Source organism: Babylonia areolata, chromosome 30, assembly GCF_041734735.1.
Source record: "Babylonia areolata isolate BAREFJ2019XMU chromosome 30, ASM4173473v1, whole genome shotgun sequence".
NCBI lineage: Eukaryota > Metazoa > Mollusca > Gastropoda > Neogastropoda > Buccinidae > Babylonia > Babylonia areolata.
Genome location: NC_134905.1, coordinates 26591959 through 26610830, shown reverse-complemented (window position 1 = coordinate 26610830; position 18872 = coordinate 26591959). Strand labels below are relative to the sequence as shown.

General features: G+C 43.1%; 1 protein-coding gene across 1 annotated transcript; it reads left to right on the top strand.

Annotated features, from left to right (window-relative positions):
- Positions 1-8043: 8043 nt before the first annotated feature.
- Positions 8044-16888, top strand: LOC143275265 (small ribosomal subunit protein mS39-like). The gene is made up of 6 exons (XM_076579242.1): positions 8044-8818; positions 10177-10315; positions 11455-11710; positions 13350-13576; positions 14136-14330; positions 14784-16888. Exons 1-6 carry the CDS (start codon positions 8055-8057, stop codon positions 15183-15185), a joined length of 1983 nt encoding a protein of 660 aa, XP_076435357.1. The 5' UTR covers positions 8044-8054; the 3' UTR covers positions 15186-16888.
- The last annotated feature ends 1984 nt before the right edge of the window (positions 16889-18872 follow it).

The window sequence follows — 18872 nt, the reverse complement described above, 5'->3', positions numbered from 1 at the left end:
TTCACAGTACCAGACGCAGAAATGCGCCGGCCGGTGCAGAGACTGCGTGGCGAAAGGTCTGCACAAGGCCCCCCTCATGCCCCATGACCCAGCACTGGAACATTTCGTGGCACTGGACTGCGAGATGTTCAAGACAGACATGGGTCTGGCACTGGGTAAGACATTCACCGTTCTTCTCTCTCTTTCCATCATCTCTGTCTGCTCTCTTTTTCCGCCCTCTCTCCATCCTCTCTCTCTCCATTGTCTCTTTCCATTCTCTTTCTACATTCTCTCCATTCTCTCTTTCCATATTCTCTGTCATTTCTGTCTCTCCATTTTCTCTCTCCATTGTCTCTGTCCATTCTTTCTTTCTATTCTCTCTCTCAGTTCTATCCCTCCACCGTCTCTCTCTCTCCGTTCTCTCAGTTCCCTCTCTTTCTCAAATATCTGTCTCCACGCTCTTTCTCATATCTCTCTTTCCATTCTCTCTCTATTCTCTTTCTTACAGCCTGATACAAGGTTCTCTAATGTCTGCCCATGGAAATCAAATTCACACTTGCAAAATCATTTCTCCTCTGTGTTTTTAAATGCCAAAAAGCATTGACGTTTAGTTGAAAATCATTTTGATCGTTAAAATTATTGAATAATTGGTGACCATGAGTGTAAAGATCTGCAGTAGAAAATCAGGCCTTGTTACTGACGGTTTTTATTACAACAGTAAGTCAGACGTGAGGGTGAGGGTTTTGCTGTGATGGTAACATGTAACATGTTTCAATGAATGTCTTCACACAGCAGTTTCGTATCTCCATCATAGAACAGGTCGTATATATTGTTTAGGTCAAGTCACCATGGCATACCATGCAACACAGCTGTTTTCTGATCTGATCACTTAGTCATGCACTTCGTCTTCATGTCATGTCACCACAGCGAGTAGTCTTCAAGTCATGTCTCCATGGTAACGAGTGACGTCTCTGTTTTCAGGGCGAGCAACGGTGGTGGACCATACAGGCCGCGTCCTGTGTGATAGCTTTGTCTGCCCGAAAGAAGGGGAACGGGTCGTTGATTATTGCACACAGTACAGTGGCATCACGGAGGAAGACATTCAAAAGCATGGCCGGCCCTTCCACATCGTGCGGGCTTTTGTGGCAGACCTTCTTCAGGTAATACTCAGGATTGTTCAGTCTGCAGTGAGGGAAGGAAGGAATGATTAAAGGATTTGGCTGCTGGCACATTACGGTTATACGTACTTCGGAAGTTTTTGGGGAGGGTTTGTTAGCAGTCAGACAGTAGAGTCGGGAAGAAAATACTGTCATTCAGATTAACGAAATGTTGAAGTGAATATGTAGCAACTAGAATTATCTAAATCTATGGATTGAAATCAATCTCCCTCTCTCTCTCTCTCTCTCTCTCTCTCTCTCTCTCTCTCTCTCTCTCTCTCTCTCTCTCTCCCAGGTTTTGTTTTGATGGAGTAAGCAAAATATGTTGTATTACAGTTGAGGTGACATAAGAAAATAACCATTATCACCCCCTTGTCAATAGACCTTGCAGGTAATGACAAAATAAAATATAAAAGCATCTGTGTTCCCTTCACCCGTCACACTTTGTCATGTGACTGTAAACAGATGATGTTCCCAATATGTCAAGTCAATAAACGGACCGTGTTGTTGCTGACTGTGTTGATGTGTCAAAATGACACCTAACAATTACCCTGAAGCTACTACCGACACAGAGATTTCAAACAACTTACGACACATTGATCCGTGGTCGCGGCACCTGGTGGGTAAAGGGTGGAGATTTTGTCCCATCTCCCAGGTCAACACATGTTCCGCAGAGATCTAATGCACACGTTAAAGATACCGTGATCCATGCCAACGTTCGGTTGGTTATGGAAACACGAAAATACTCGGCATGCATTCCCCCCGTTCCCTGAAAAGGAGTAGGTACTTCTCCTACATGGCGGGGTGAAGACGGTCATGCAGCAAAAAGCCCGCTGGTGTACACGAGTGAACGTGGGAGTAGCAGCCCACAAATGAAGACGAAGAAGAAGATGATGAAGAATGGTTTCAGATAACTGCCAACACACCGATTTAAAAGGAAAAAAAACAGAAACGGAATGACCAGCGTGGTTGGTTTATGCAAGGGTCAGGCATCTTGTGCCTTTTCTTTTTTCCTTTTTCCCTGGCTGATGTGGTGTTGCATATAATGACAGCTGTGTCAGCACCACACTGTGTCACCCCCTTGAACCAACAGCGAAAACAGGATGTGTGTACTGTCTGTCCCCAGGACAAAGTCTTGGTGATCCATGACCGGGTGGGGGACCTCAGGGTCCTGGGCCTGACCCACCCGGAGGAGCACACCCGGGATACCGCCACGGCCGTGCAGCTAATCCGCACGGTCCGACCCACAGGCCGCCTGAGCAAGGTGGGCCTCAAGAGCCTGGCCAGCACGCTACTGGGTCAGTGGACACTGTGCACGTGAAGCAAGGGAGGGGGCTGGTGTGTGTGTGTGTGTGTGTGTGTGTGTGTGTGTGTGTGTGTTTGTGTGTGTTGGGGGGTGGGGGTGGAGAAGGTGGTGGGGGGATGGTGGTGGTGGTGTACACGTTGTTGTTGGTGGTGATGGTGGTGGCGATGGTGGTGGTGGTGGTGGGGATGATGGTGGTGGTGTACACGTTGTTGGTGGTGGTGGTGGTGGCGATGGTGATGGTGGTGGTGATGCTGACCATGACGATGATGATGACCATGACGATGATGATGATGACCATGACGATGATGATGACCATGACGATGATGATGTTGACCATGACGATGATGATGACCATGACGATGATGATGATGACCATGACGATGATGATGACCATGACGATGATGTTGACCATGACGATGATGATGACCATGACGGTGATGATGATGACCATGATGATGATGATGACCATGACGACGATGATGATGACCATGACGATGATGATGACTGTGTGTTGCACCCAGGCCGAACCATCCAGCAGGGAGAACACTGCTCCCTCATTGACGCCCGGGTCACCATGGCGGTGTACCGGGCAGTCCATGAAGACTGGCTGTTCGGCCCAGAGCATCACCTCAGTGCCAGCGGGGGACGTGGCCACAACGGGGGGCGTGGCCACAACGGGGGGCGCTGGAGGAGGAGGAGGGAGGCGGAACGAGCCAAGTGGAACCGGCTCATCGTCCGCATGTACGACGAAAGACAGAAGAGGGGTAAGTCGCCACTTGAGACTTCACTGTTTGGTGATCAGTAAAGGACAGTGGTTTCAGATTAAACGATAATGGTGGTGTTACTGCTTATGATATCAGAGTTGGCTATTACTGTGATGATTAGTTGTTCTGAGATCCAGCTTCTAATCATGTACATCTGTGATGACGGGACTGACAGCTGTGGTGAAAGTAATGTCTAATGCACAGAGGAATAGAAAAACTGGGCTTTCAAGCTCACAGTTCATAGTTTTACCATCTGAAATATTTTCAACTAGAGAACAATGTGGACAATAATTATTTTGTCTTTCACACGGCATTGATACCGTCAATGCATTGAGTACATGTAATAAGTAACATTGTGAGGTTTTCAAGGACAAGTTGACATTCTTCGCAACAAAAAAACATTATATTGATTACTATCGTTATTTTATGTTTACACGGCTTTGAAAATACAAGACAATTATTTTTTTAGTACAGAGAATAAGTAAGACTGATTGCTCGAAGTGCATATAGTGTCACCTGTTTTCGACTGGGAGTTGCCGTTAAGAGATCATTACACTGAAAGCTGTCATTATGAGAACACCGTATTGATGGCTGTCGTTCAGAGAACATCATATTAATAACAATCGTTATTTCATAACTTTGACACTAAGAACGTGTTAACCACATAGAAATAACACTGTGGTGCTTTCAGGCACGAGCCATCACACTTTAAAAAAAAAACTCTTTTTTAAAGAAAAACAACACGATTTTATCTAAGACACTTTTGTGATGGGCAGGTGAGTGATCCCCCTTTCCTACGATGGAGGTCTGCGCCACATGACTGCCTGGAGCAGTGCGAGTGGGGGACTGCTGGACAGGAAGCGTCATGAAGTGACGTCATCACAGCTGATGACGTCTGACTGACTGAGTTGAATGACAGAGATGTGGAGTGTGAGTGATAGTTGAATGACAGAGATGTGGAGTGTGAGTGATAGTTGAATGACAGAGATGTGGAGTGTGAGTGATAGTTGAATGACAGAGATGTGGAGTGTGAGTGATAGAGTTGAATGACAGAGATGTGGAGTGTGAGTGATAGAGTTGAATGACAGAGATGTGGAGTGTGAGTGATAGTTGAATGACAGAGATGTGGAGTGTGAGTGATAGAGTTGAATGACAGAGATGTGGAGTGTGAGTGATAGAGTTGAATGACAGAGATGTGGAGTGTGAGTGATAGTTGAGTGACAGAGATGTGGAGTGTGAGTGATAGTTGAATGACAGAGATGTGGAGTGTGAGTGATAGTTGAATGACAGAGATGTGGAGTGTGAGTGAAAGTTGAATCACAGAGATGTGGAGTGTGAGTGATAGTTGAATGACAGAGATGTGGAGTGTGAGTGATAGTTGAATGACAGAGATGTGGAGTGTGAGTGATAGTTGAATGACAGAGATGTTGAGTGTGAGTGATAGTTGAATGACAGAGATGTGGAGTGTGAGTGATAGTTGAATGACAGAGATGTGGAGTGTGAGTGATAGTTGAGTGACAGAGATGTGGAGTGTGAGTGATAGTTGAATGACAGAGATGTGGAGTGTGAGTGATAGTTGAGTGACAGAGATGTGGAGTGTGAGTGATAGTTGAATGACAGAGATGTGGAGTGTGAGTGATAGTTGAATGACAGAGATGTGGAGTGTGAGTGATAGTTGAATGACAGAGATACAGAGTGCAAGTGAGTTGTTAATGAAGAACTGAATAAACTATGTTGTGAGTATCAATAAAAGCTTGTTTGTTTTTTTCTGGATGAAAATGAATGTCTTTCTGCCTCTTATCCTTCAGTTCCCTTTCCTGCAATGGCTCTGGACGCCCCCCCTCCCATACACCTATACACGTGCGCCCGCATGCGCACACATACACACACGTCCACACGCACGTGCGCCCATACACACACACACACACACACACACACACACATACACACACACACACACACACACACACACACACACACACACACACACGCCTCCTTCCTTACAATGAAATACATAAATCATGTTAATGCAACAAACATAAAACGCAAACTTAAGTGCACGCGTATGTTCGCGCGCGCGCGTACACACACACACACACACACACACACACACACACACACACACTGGCACACACACACACACATACACACCCACGGCACGTACGCACGTATGTACAAATCAAATTAGTGCAAAAACTAGGAAACAACGACGTCATATCATCTTGTAATTTTTCCCATTTTGATCATGTAATTTTCCATACTTTCAAACATACTAGTACTTTCGTCATTGCCTTCAACAAGTTGCAACAATTCAAAACTGATTTCGGATCAAAATATTTCTTTGGAACTAACTCATTTGAAAGCATTTCGGGCGTGAAATCCGTCCCCAATCACATCCGTATCGTAGTTTCAACAAGTTCGCAATTCACCGACGTGGAAAATGTTGAGAATAATAACGTCTACTGGTCTCAACAGGTAATTAATGACTTCCACACCTGAAGTGGGTTAATGATGAGACGTACCAATTGGGCCGATTGGAAATCTACTTTTTGTGCATTAGTTATTCAGCACCGTGCTCCTATGGGACTGACAGCCAGACAAGATTTCACGTGCTGCAGTCCTGCCCCCTCTGTGATTCTTGTGCTGCCATTAATGTAACCTACCTGTAACATTGCCGTGGGCATATAACTTGGGTGTTTTGCACATTTTACACATCACTGAGTTGTTAGAACATGGCTGAATGAGTGGATAAATGCACAGTTGTTAAATATCGATTTTTTGTTGTTGTTTTTTTGTTTTGTTTTGTTTTTGTTTTATTTGTTTGTTTGTCATTTTGTTTTGTTTTTAGTTGTTGGTTGTTTTTTTAGTTGTTTTTTGTTGTTGTTGTGAAGGACTGGGGAACCTTGGGCCTGTAAAACTGCCCCAGGAGTGGTGACATTTGTCCAAACCACTGTGGAAGTGACTGGAGGGGTGTTATACTGTGCCTCCATCATCTCCTTGATCCACTTAGGGGACTGCCGAGAAATTTTCAGAAAGGGAGAACCCTCCCCGACACCGACCACTTCTTTCTTGCCTGAGACCGCAGCTGACCTTGTAACGTTGTTTTTTGTTGTTGTTGTTGTTTGTTTGTTTTTGGTTTTGTTTTGTTTTTGTTTTTTGGGGGGTTTTTTTCTTTCTTTCCGAATTTCTTTCTTTCTTTCTTTTTTGGGGAGCTTTGGTTCTGGGGACACACACACACACACACTCACTGACACACACACACACACACACACACACACACACACACACACACACACACACACACACACACACACACACTGACTGACTGAAACCATTTATTGTCAGATTAACTGTTTGTTGTACTGACATTTTCGCAACCATTTGAATAAAATATTAACTGAGCAACACAAGGAAATTCTGATTTGAGGAAGGTATGATTGTGTGTGATTGTGTGTGCGTTTGTGTGTGCGTTCGTGTGTGTGTGTGTGTGTGTGTGTGTGTGTGTGTGTGTGTGTGTGTGTGTGTGTGTGTGTGTGTGTGTGTGTGTGTGCGTGTGTGTGTGTATGTGTGTGCGCGGGCCTGTGTGTGTGTGTGTGTGTGTGTGTGTGTGTGTGTGTGTGTGTGTGTTCTCAAATGTAGGTCTTTGTCTTATGTGTGACGTCTCCTCGTTGGCCCCTAAACATCTGCTTCTGGGGTGCGGCGCTCCAAGATGGGGCCATAAAAGTGTCATAACAGTGGCTCATAAAAGTTTGGAAGGTTTGTGTCAGGCAGCGGGGTCAAAGCATAGTGCGGCGGCTTGGCCGAAGGTTGGGAGGTGGGGGGTGGGTGCGGGGGTAAACTTTACGGGTTGGTGATAACATATCGAAGTCCAACAGTGTATATACGCGCACATGACTTATCCGTGCTAAATTTTACAGCGGTGGAACGCTCGCTCTCTCTCTCTCTCTCTCTCTCTCTCTCTCTCTCTCTCTCCGACTCTCTCTCAGTCTGTGTGTGTGTGTGTGTGTGTGTGTGTGTGTGTGTGTGTGTGTGTGTGTGTGTGTGTGTGTGTGTGTGTGTGAAAACAATCAATAAATAAAATCGAAAACACGAACAATCCACGGCATGTAAATACGTATAACCCTACCTCCCAAAACCATATGCCTTAGATATATCAAACAAATCAATTAATATCTTTTCCCCTGTTTATATGTTGCAAATCACATCAAGTTACATGATATTGCTCATCAGTGCTTAATGATACCGATTCAAATCTTTAATTGTTGATTAGTCAAGTTCGCTTACTGTTATCATTAGTATTTCGTTCTAAGGATGTTATATTGTAATCTCATATTTTACACAAAATTTCACCAATTATAAGTTATCTAACACACACACACACACACACACACACACACACACACACACACACACACACACACACACACACTGCGTGAACAGTTACTTTTCCCTCACCAGTAGCTGTCTTTTTCCTCTATGTTTGTCAAATAACACTTATGGTTAAAAGACGCTAAACTGAAGAAGAAGAAAAATACAACAACGACCACACACACACACACACACACACACACAACACACACGGGGGAGTATCGACACGGGGGAGTATTGACGCGGGGGAGTATCGACACGGGGGAGTATCGACTGAGGCGGCCTGCGTTCAGTTGCCGTCAGTGCCGTCAATAAAAGAACTCTCCCAAGTTCGTTGCGACGATGGCCAGACTGGCCCCTGCAATGTATCTGTCCTGATCCTGATCCGGACCTGACCCAAATGAACAGGGCTGAAAATTCGGCCCCACACTGCAGCCCCACTTTTGTTAGAGTAGAGCCCCTTGATCAACTTTCCTCAAAATGGCTGCGTCCTTGTGTGCTCGACCTCCCCAGCGGTTCTTTCAGTTTGTCTGTCACAGAGCCGCTTCCACATCTGTCAGTGCACAGCAGGTATTACCATCAAGCCCTGCACCCAAAGACCAGGATATACCAGATATTCAGAAAAAGGAGGAGATCGTGATCCCAAGAAAGAAAAAGCGTGATGCTCTGTCCGTCCTGCGTGCTTTGGCATCCACGGTGACCAGGGACCCAAACGCACCCCATTACAAATACATGGACGATCCCTATTTGATCCCGACCTCAAGCCTGGCAAAAAAGAGTCATGCCCTCTCCAAAGAATCAGGTAGAAAGGCTGCACGCTACATTTTGGAAAATTATTCCCAGTGGTTCAACGAAAACAATGCCGAACCATCAGTCGATGCTTTCATGCCACCGAAGCTGGCGTACACGCACACAGAACCAACAGAAGCAGCTCTGTTAGAACGTATCGAGAAGCGCTGTGTTAAAGATGCCATTGCTGTGTATAAGAAAATGAATCAAAATCAGCAGACATTGTCGCAAGATGCATGTCGCCAGTTCTTGGAATTGCTGTGTGTGTACAACAGTCAGGATCCACCAGTGACTCTGATGCCAGAAGAGTCATTTTTTCATAAGGACTTTGGAGGGAATAATACTAGGCGGCCCGGCAAAACATGGAAAGATGATGACATGGCAGAACGTGTGTATGATCAACTGGAGGAGAAGTCCAGTGAGGATCACCTAAACTTAATTCGAGGCATGGCAAGGTAAGAAAAACATAGGATTATTTGCATAGAATACATGTGACTGTAGAACTTTGATGAAGAATGATGCTATTCTGCTGACAGTCAGCTAAGCCCACAGACTGAATGCCTATTCCTCTGACGGGTGAAGTGTGTTATGATTGCCGATCTAGATAATTCTCCAACAGTTTTCAGTCATCAACTGATATAATTCGTCATCAATCAGTGTGCTAGAAAATGTCACTGCATACCTCTGATTTAGTCATATTCCAGAGGGCACTTTTGATTCAGAACTTCACTTCTTTTTTGAAGTAGTTTGGTGTCAATCCCAGATAGCCCATCAAGAGCAACTGTCAAATTCTTGCTATACATACACCCCATTTTACAAAAGAAAGTTGCCATCCATCTTCCATTCTGTTGCCTTGTGTAACTTGTAACTTGCTGTTGTACTTTATTACTGACAGAATGGACAGTCAAAGTGATAGGGCGCTAACTAAAATTCACTATAGTTGATTAGACAAGATGGTGTTTGCCATGAAAGCTCTTTAATCTTATTATTTGATATCCAGGGGGTTAGGGTTCCATGACAGTCTGGGACCAGCGTTTTGAAAGCAGTGCAAAATTCACTGTGGCTGGTAAAACTGGCTCCTTTTACAAGCTCATCTTCTAGATGCATTTGCTTTGACTGCAAAAATTTGCTTTGTGAATGACTGAACAGAAACATGCTCTATGATTGGCTTAGACAGGGGAAACACCATTTTTTCAGTAGAGGATCATCCAATGGTTGGTGAAACAGACACCGTGCATGGTGAATCGGGATGAATGTTGCATAAATTTGGAGTGCTGTTCATAACCTTTGTTAAATTTCAAGTGGTGTTATTCATTTTACTGAACAAAAATAATCCAGTCCTTTCTATTCAACTGACACTTAGTTTAAGCATTGAATTTATGAATGATTGTGCTTACATTATATTAATACTAGAGTAAAATAATGAAAAAAAAAGTGTAAATTCGCCCTTCATGTACTTATGTCTAACAAAATTATTATTTATTTGTAGTTTAAAGGAACAATACCAATAAATGAATATTTTTATAACTAAGAAAAAATAATATGTTTTGAATGTTAAACTTAAAATCTTATTTAAAAAAAAACTAAATTATTATCATTTTACTGATTTATTTATTTATTCATCTATTTGTTTATTCATTTAAATTCATTTATTTTATGTCTATTTATCTATCAATTTATTCTTTTATTCATGGATTATCTTTATAAAGTTTATTTATTCACCAGTTCTCATTGTTTATTTATTTATTCATTTATTTACTTTTAAAAAAATTCATTCCTTCATTCATATTTCATTTATTCACTGTACATTCAGATACCTGCAGACTGACAAGGCCTTTGCGATGTACGATATGATGATGGAGAAAAAGCTGCCCGTGGATCGCCTGACCTTCAATGAACTGATTAGGGCAGCCACCTTTCATCAGGACACCTATGACACCAAGTGGAAACAGGTAGTGATGACAGCTGCTTGGATCTGTTGTTTTGTATCAGTTGTTTTGTATTGTTATAACTCTTTAGTTACAACAGATTTAACTGTGTGAAATTCGGGTTGCTGTCCCCACTGAGTGTGCCTTGCTGAAAAAGAAAGAAGAGGCAGCCAGTTTCTGACTATCTGGGCTAGAATTTGATCTCAGTGTCTTGCCCAAGTTACATCCCCACTCACATAGCCAAGTGCCTGAAGAGTGTTTTAGGACAGTCTGCATTGTGATGGTTCCCAAAGGCCTACTTGCCAGTAAGGCTGCAACACTGAAGAGGATCTGTCTGCTTGTAGTGGCAACTGAGTGTCTTATAACTGCTTGTAGTGGCAACTGAGCGTCTTATAACTGCTTGTAGTGGCAACTGAGCGTCTTATAACTGCTTGTAGTGGCAACTGAGTGTCTTATAACTTTATTACTGCTTGTAGTGGCAACTGAGCGTCTTATAACTGCTTGTAGTGGCAACTGAGTGTCTTATAACTTTATTACTGCTTGTAGTGGCAACTGAGCGTCTTATAACTGCTTGTAGTGGCAACTGAGTGTCTTATAACTTTATTACTGCTTGTAGTGGCAACTGAGTGTCTTATAACTTTATTACTGCTTGTAGTGGCAACTGAGTGTCTTATAACTGCTTGTAGTGGCAACTGAGCGTCTTATAACTGCTTGTAGTGGCAACTGAGCGTCTTATAACTGCTTGTAGTGGCAACTGAGCGTCTTATAACTGCTTGTAGTGGCAACTGAGCGTCTTATAACTGCTTGTAGTGGCAACTGAGGATCTTATAACCATTCTGCCAGCTTCCTCCCAGTACATGTATGAACCTATCAGTATTACACACTGATCAGTGTCCATATGTCTTCTTGCTTCTCATTCTAATCAGAAGAGGATCTGTCTGCTTGTGATGGCTAGCTGAGGATCTTATAATCATTCTGTCACCTTTCTCTCTGCAGGTTGAATCTTTTTTTCTTTTTTTTCCATTCAGTGCAAGTACTACAACATGTGAAACATATGAACAAGAAAAGAAAAAAAAAAGCACATACATAGTACATATAATGAAGCTCATGTCATTATTACAAATATTAAAGTTTGTGTTGTACATGTATGGATTGTTGTGCAGGTGGAATCTTTGCTGGTGGACATGCAGCTCAGCGGAGTGGAGCCTGACCTGACCACCTTCAACAACGTCCTCTTCTCCCTGGCCCGCATACCCCTGTACCAGCGGGCCCCCTCCCTCACCCTGCAGACGCTGAAGGAGATGAGGAACCTGGGGATGGAACCCAGCCTGGCCTCCTGGAAGCACGCGCTGACCGTCTTCTACCCCAATGAGAACTCCGAGTCCAACATGCTGTACAAGGTCATGGATTATCTGGAGGGTATGGAAATGTGTTGTTGTTGTTTTTATACTTTTGTTTGACCTTTTATTCAGGATGATAATTATGGCAGCCAGGTCCAGGAAGAGTCATGCTCTGGTCTGTCTGTCTGCCACAGTGGTGGGTGTGTGTCCCGTTGACATGCATTACTGTAAACATCATGTCTCTCTTTTTGTTGTTTTGGTTATGCTGTTTTTTTGTTGTTGTTTTTTCAAGCATACTTTTAATTCAGGACGCATACAACTCAGTTCTATTGTGTGTCTGATGTCTATATAATGAACATTTTCTCTCTGAGAGCTTAGTGTTCGAAGTATGAGCTGTAATGTCAAAGTTTTAACCTTTCCCATACGTCATGGGTGTGCTCACACCCACACACATGGTTTTTGCTCTGTAACTCAAGTAATTTTGAAGCCACTTCCATTAAATTTCATGACTTTGTTTATAATGTATCATACTACATATCAACTGAAAATTATTTTGTTTCATCCATAAACAAAGAAATAAATATACAATAAACGTCCCAGTATGTCGTGGGTGTGTGTATACCTATACTCTCAAAGAATGAATTTTGCGCGATGTACGTTGTGGGTGTGGAGCCACCCAGACTTGCAAACAACAAGCCTTGCACGCTACAGGTTGTTTATGTGACGTCACTCATGCCTTCTAGAGAGAGAGAGAGAGAGAGAGGCGTTGGTATCAAAATGCTTCTTGCCAACTGTTCTGATTTGGTGCCATCGAGATCGGGTCTTTTTGTCTGTTGTGCATCATATCCTGATTCAAGTCTGCAGTTTTACTCTGAAGTTTATCTCATTTCAAAAATGGATTGGATATATATTGTACAAGATAAATAAAAGAATTGATTTAAATACAGTTTTGAATGAATTGTTTTTCTTGTAAAAAAAAAAAATCACCAGAACCGATTGGTACCGGCTATTTTTATCTAGTTGGAAAAGCCATTTTTGAAAACTAGATAATTATCACTGTATATCTGAAATCCATTGATTTAAATCTAGTTGATGTCAGCCAAGAATGCCGACATGTCAGTCAAGGGAAAAGGGACTGGTACCAGTGCCGTCAGCATCAGTTGAACCCCATACAGTAAACACACGGTGCTGGTGGCTGTCAATGCATCAGGCGATAAGGGAGGGCGCAAAGAAGGGGAAGGGCTAGAAAGAATCACTTACACTTGTGTTGGCACTTTCACAATCCTTTCTGACGGCATATAGAATGGATGTGCATGTGTTAGTGTATGTGTGTGTGTGTGTGCAGGATGGGGTGTGTGTGTATGCACATAAACACGCAAAAGAAAGAACAGTGTTTTCTTTTAGCCTAAAATCTGATACAAAACCAGGAAAACATTTCTCTGAATCATTCGTAATGGATATGCATCTTTTGTACTTCGTCTATAGATCCCTGATCTGAATAACATCTACAAGCTGCATCCGCCAAATGTATCACTGCATCATCAGCTGACGTAATTCCATCACTCACACACACACACTGAATTCACAGCGGTTTAATTTGCTATGACACTACACGCAGTCAAACATTGTGCAATGTATGCCCATATCAAGCTTCTCAGTTACTACCGTGTGCATGATATATAATACACCTTACTCTTTTCAGTTACATTTCTGTGCAGGCAAAGAGCTTGTTCTCCAAGATCCTGATGACTTGGAGTTTTTCCTCAACGCCATGAAGCGCTGCTGTCAGAACCTCCATGACGTAGATCTGGCGCTCCGCATCGACAGACTGCTCAACACTGGTGACAACGTCTTGTTGCTAGGTGACAGTCGGGCAGAGAACATGTACTACTCCTTCTTCCTGAGGGTGGTCTGCACCTTTGAAACGCTGGACACAATTATGGAGGTAATCTACTGAAAATACTGTTGTTTTGGGGTGGGTTTAAAAAATGTTTTTTTTATTCATTTGTGTAAACAGTATGGATCTGTGAGATAACCTGGTGTTTGGTTGTTTCTTATTCTTGTTGCTTATAGTCCAGCCGACCACACAGGGCCACACCAGGGCTGTCAAACCATACAAATGTTCAACCACGGCAACAGAAAAGTGTCTCACCTACAAAAAAACACTAAGACAAACCCACAAAACACAGTTCATGACACAGTATACCAACCATTTAGCTCCTTATGGCAAATAAAACTAGGCCATGCTGAGGATGCCAGCCATTATGCTGAATTTATCATCCCCAGATTACAAAATATTGTAAAAAAGGAAACAAACAATACTTCAAAGCCAAATAAAAAAAATACATAAGGCCATATAGGCAAATAACACTGCAGAATGGGCAGCTAGTATCATAAGTGTTATTATTATCATCATCATCATCATCATCATTTTATTATCATTGTTACTGTTATTATCATCTTCTGCCTATACTGATTTTCTGGTCCTTTTCCCATGGCGGCAGGTTTACCAGCGAGTAACGCCCCATCTGTGGACGCCCAACTTCAGCATCCTGGAGGAGGTGCTGAAGGCTGTGGAGCTTCAGGACGGCTACACTTACCTGCCCTTGCTGTGGACCGACCTCATGATCTTTGAGTTCCTGCGCAACGCCACTCTGGTGGAGCAGCTGCTGCAGCTGATGGCCAGACAGAAGCAGGAGGTTGGTGGCTTGGTTTCCTTTTGTTTGTGTGTCTGTTTGTTGTTGTGTGTGTGTTTGTTGTTGTGTATGTTTGTGTGTGTGTTTGTTTTTTTTGTGTGTGTGTTTGTTGTTGTTTATGTGTGTTCTCTATGTGTGTGTATGTGTGTTTCTGTGTCTGTCTGTGAGTTTGTTCATGTGTGTGTGTGTGTGTGTTTGTTTGTGTGTGTGTGTGTGTGTGTGTGTGTGTGTGTGTGAGACAGCTGTTGGCTTACTAATCGGTTGATTGTTGTGTGTGTGTGAGAGTATGTGTGTGTGTGTGTGTGTGTTCTTCTTTTAATTTAACATCTTTTCACTGCAGGTGATATTAGACACGTAATGTGTGTGTGTGCGTGTGCATGCATGAGTGCATATGTACAATATTATGGGATGTTTATGGTGATGATGATGATGACAATGCCACACCCCCCTTTCCAGCCCAGCCTCCAGTCCCAGTACCAGCACATCGCCCGGCAGCTGCTGGAACGCTGGAAGGAGGAGCAGGAGGAAGGGAGGCAACCCTCGCTGTCCACGGGCGCCATGATGGGCCACCTCATCACCATCGCCGAGAACTCGGACGACCACAACCTGGCCTGGAGTGTGTTTGAAAGCTACAGCAGCAAGAGGAACACCTTCAGCGGGCTACCTGGGGACCAGGCCATGAAGACCCTGGTGAGCGGCTGTCTGGCCAGCGGTGAGTTGGAACAGGCGGTGAGCGTGGTGAGGGCCATGGGCTCACTGGAGATGGCTGGCACCGGGGAGGCGGCTCAGCTGATTCTGGACAGCAAGAAGGTGGTGGAGCTGAGTTCAGCACAGAGAGACATGCTGGCCAACATTTGAGGACATAAGGAACCATCATCGGTGACAGCATCTAAATGTTTTAGAAAACCACACTGTCAGTGACAGCATCCAGATGTTTCAGGAAAAGCTACCATCAGTGATGCCATCAAATAATAATAATGACAATGAATACTTGTTGGTAATGTTAGAAAACATACCATCGGTGACAGCATGTAAATGTTTCAGGAAGAGCTACCATAAGTGATACCATCTGATGATAATACTGATAATAATGAATACATGTGGAGCTTTCCTCCCTTAAACTAAAGGGAGCTCTTAGTGCTTTACATTTTAACATTTCACACATACACACACAGGCAATCACTTACAAGAGGAAGAATAAAATAAAAGATAAAAAAAGAATTAACGCACAAAAGCATAGAACAGGTTTTAAGACTGTGAGTATTATATACATAGGAAAACATACTATCATGACAGCAGCTAAATGTTTTAGGAAAACATGCCATTGGTTATTGAATCTGAATGTGTTGAGGAAAATACAGCATCAGTGATAACATCTAAATGTTTTAGGAAAACATATTGTCAGTGATAACATCTAAATGTTTTAGGAAAACATATTGTCAGTGATAACATCTAAATGTTTGTAATGAAAGTGGTGTAGGCCTGGTGAAACAAAGGTAGAGGTGACACTAGTTACCCACCAGCTGTGGCAGACTATGGTGAAGTGAACAAAATAAAGAAACACACAATGTAGGGTGGCAAACGTTTGAACGCTTTCAGTTTCAGTAGCTCAAGGAGGCGTCACTGCGTTCGGACAAATCCATACATGCTACGCCACATATGCCAAGCAGATGCCTGACCAGCAGTGTAACCCAACGCACTTTGTCAGGCCTTGAGAAAAAAAATATATAATAAAATAAAAAAACAAAACAAAAAACAACGTTTGAACAATACTGCCCCAGTTAATCCAAATTTTGGGTGTGCATTTGTTTGATTACTTACTGGTCCGAGTTTCTCCAAATACATTTAGCAACTGTGGTTATTATTATTCTTGGGCATTATTCTTAGTTACCCATTCACAAGATATTAGGTCAAGGTTTTTGCATTCTGACAAAAATGGGAGGTTGAAGTGTTTGACTGGAAAGAAAAAGCAAAGTTTGTCATCAAAGTGCAAATGTTTGACATCAAAATTTCCTTTATTCATTGATGGAAATCAGCTCTTTCATCCTGAAATCAAAATGATTGTGAGGAGAAAGTAGAAAGCACTGAGGAGAAAGTGCATTGTTGGGGGTTCTGGTAAATCTATTGTTGGGGGTTCTGGTAAATCTATTGTTGGGGGTTCTGGTAAATCTATTGTTGGGGGTTCTGGTAAATCTATTGTTGGGGGTTCTGGTAAATCTATTGTTGGGGGTTTCTGGTGAATGGATTTAGGATTGGGCATCTCTGGTTATGGAAAAATTTACTGAGTCAGTAATTGTGGTGGATCTGTGAGCATGATGCATTCATATTTTATAGACATAGTCGTAAGGATTAACACGTTTTTCATGAAACTTTGTGTGTGTGTGTGCGTGCGCATGTGTGTGTGTACATGTGGGCATTTGCGTTTATCATGTCATATTTTACCTGCATGAAATGAAACTTCTGGGAAATGAAAGTAGTGTGACATGTTGAAGTTAAATATCTTACATACATGTGTGAAAAGATTGTTGATGACTGTTCATACATAAACCATTGAAAAAACCAGAAAAGCACTCTTTGGTGTGATGTATTTCCTTTGGAGTATTTTGTGGGTCATGCCTGTCGATTTGAGTGTGTGTGTGAGCGTATATCCCTCCCCACCCCACCCAGTTCCACCCCAAGAAATCCAAACCAATCAGATAAATAGTGCGCGCGCACGCACACACACACACACACACAAACACACACACACATATTATTGTACTGAACATTTTATCACCTTGTGATTCACACATCAGGTTCGTATGCACGTCCAAATCGTCCCCAAATACTGTTTGTCAGAAAAAGCTCTGTGCTGACATTCCCTTTGGTTACAGCCTGCAGGACGGAAAGAGTACTTTTGTTCAGTATGTGAATCATGTGATTCTAATTACAGAAATGGTTATCAGTAAATTTAGATACGGAGATGGTTTTGATACATGTGACTGTTCTGTTTGAAAAAGAAATTGAGTTAAGAAAAAAGTTTCATCATTTCTAAAGGAAAAAAAATCCAACAATAAAAAGTATCCTTTTCAAGGGAAGAAGAGACAGGTGCACGTGCTCACGTGTCTGCACATGCACACATACACGTGCGTGCACAGCACACACACATGCACACACACACGCACACGCACGCACACGCACACTCACACACAAATTGATAGAACTCGAAGTCAGACTCGAATATTGTACCCAGTGTGCCTTTCTTTTCACCCCTCTTTTCACGTGCTACGATACCCAGACTACTGTGTGTTTAGGTATCTTGAGCACACCTATATGCTGCGAGTGTGGGTATCTTGAACACAGCTGTATGCTCTGTGTCTCGGTATCTTTAACACCGCTGTATGCTGCGTGTATGGGTATCATTCACAACGCTGTATGCTGCGAGTATGGGTATCATTCACACCGCTCTATGCTGCGTGTATGGGTATCTTGAACACAAGAAAGCGTGCAGGTCAGTGTAACTGTTACACGGACTTGCACGTGGAAACAAAGGCAGCGAGCCCACACAATAGCGGGCCCCAACTTGACACACAAGTCGCGCGCTGATGCTCCACTGTGAAGGAGGACGGTGGGAAAGAAGAGATAATTGATTATTCCACAACACGTCTTTGATAAAACATAAAGCATTACCAGTCGCAAATACGTAAAAAAAAGAAAAAGAAAAGGGGGTAGGGAGGGGGAACTGGACAGTGTGTGCAGTACATAAAAAGGGAAGACAACGAACAGAGGCCTGTAGTGCCCCCCTCACCCTCCTCCTAACCACCCATACACCCCAAAATCATGCATGAACCTCGGGGGAGAAGGGTGGGGGTGGGAGAGCAAAAATAAAGCAAGGGGGGGGGGGGGGGAGAGAAGGTTATCCAAAGCTGTGCAGTTGTTTGAAATTTGCAACAAATATGCATCCACGCATAACACTACAGTTATGAAGTCATAATGAGGAAATGGTATGAGAATGGTGCAGTTTCATTTTGAGGAAGGTGTCGGACATACAACTTATAAGAATGGTATAACAATTTAATGTCTATAAACAAACATTGAATTCACAGCCTCTTCCAGAAGCACAGAACCAGTGTAACGGGTACTGCTGCAAAATGAATTGTTAATGGTAACATGTCCCAACAAGTAATAGTTGTTGTCTTATTGTCAGTCTTAAACCCCTGTTGTTCTGGGCATTGTGCGAACCTCGCATGCTGTCTGAGTGTCACTGCTTGTCTGTCTGTCTGTCACATGAATGAAGGTGTGTGCCATTACAGGCAGGAAGACAGACATGCATGTACACATTGAATAACAGAACTGAACCACACACGCACACACACACCACATGCACACACACACACAGAGCACAACACACACACACACACACACACACACACACCACATGCACACACACACACACAGAAAAAACCACACATATACACACACGCATGCACACGCACGCACGCGCGCACACACACACACACACACACACACACACACACAGTGACAAACTCTCAAATGTGTGCATGC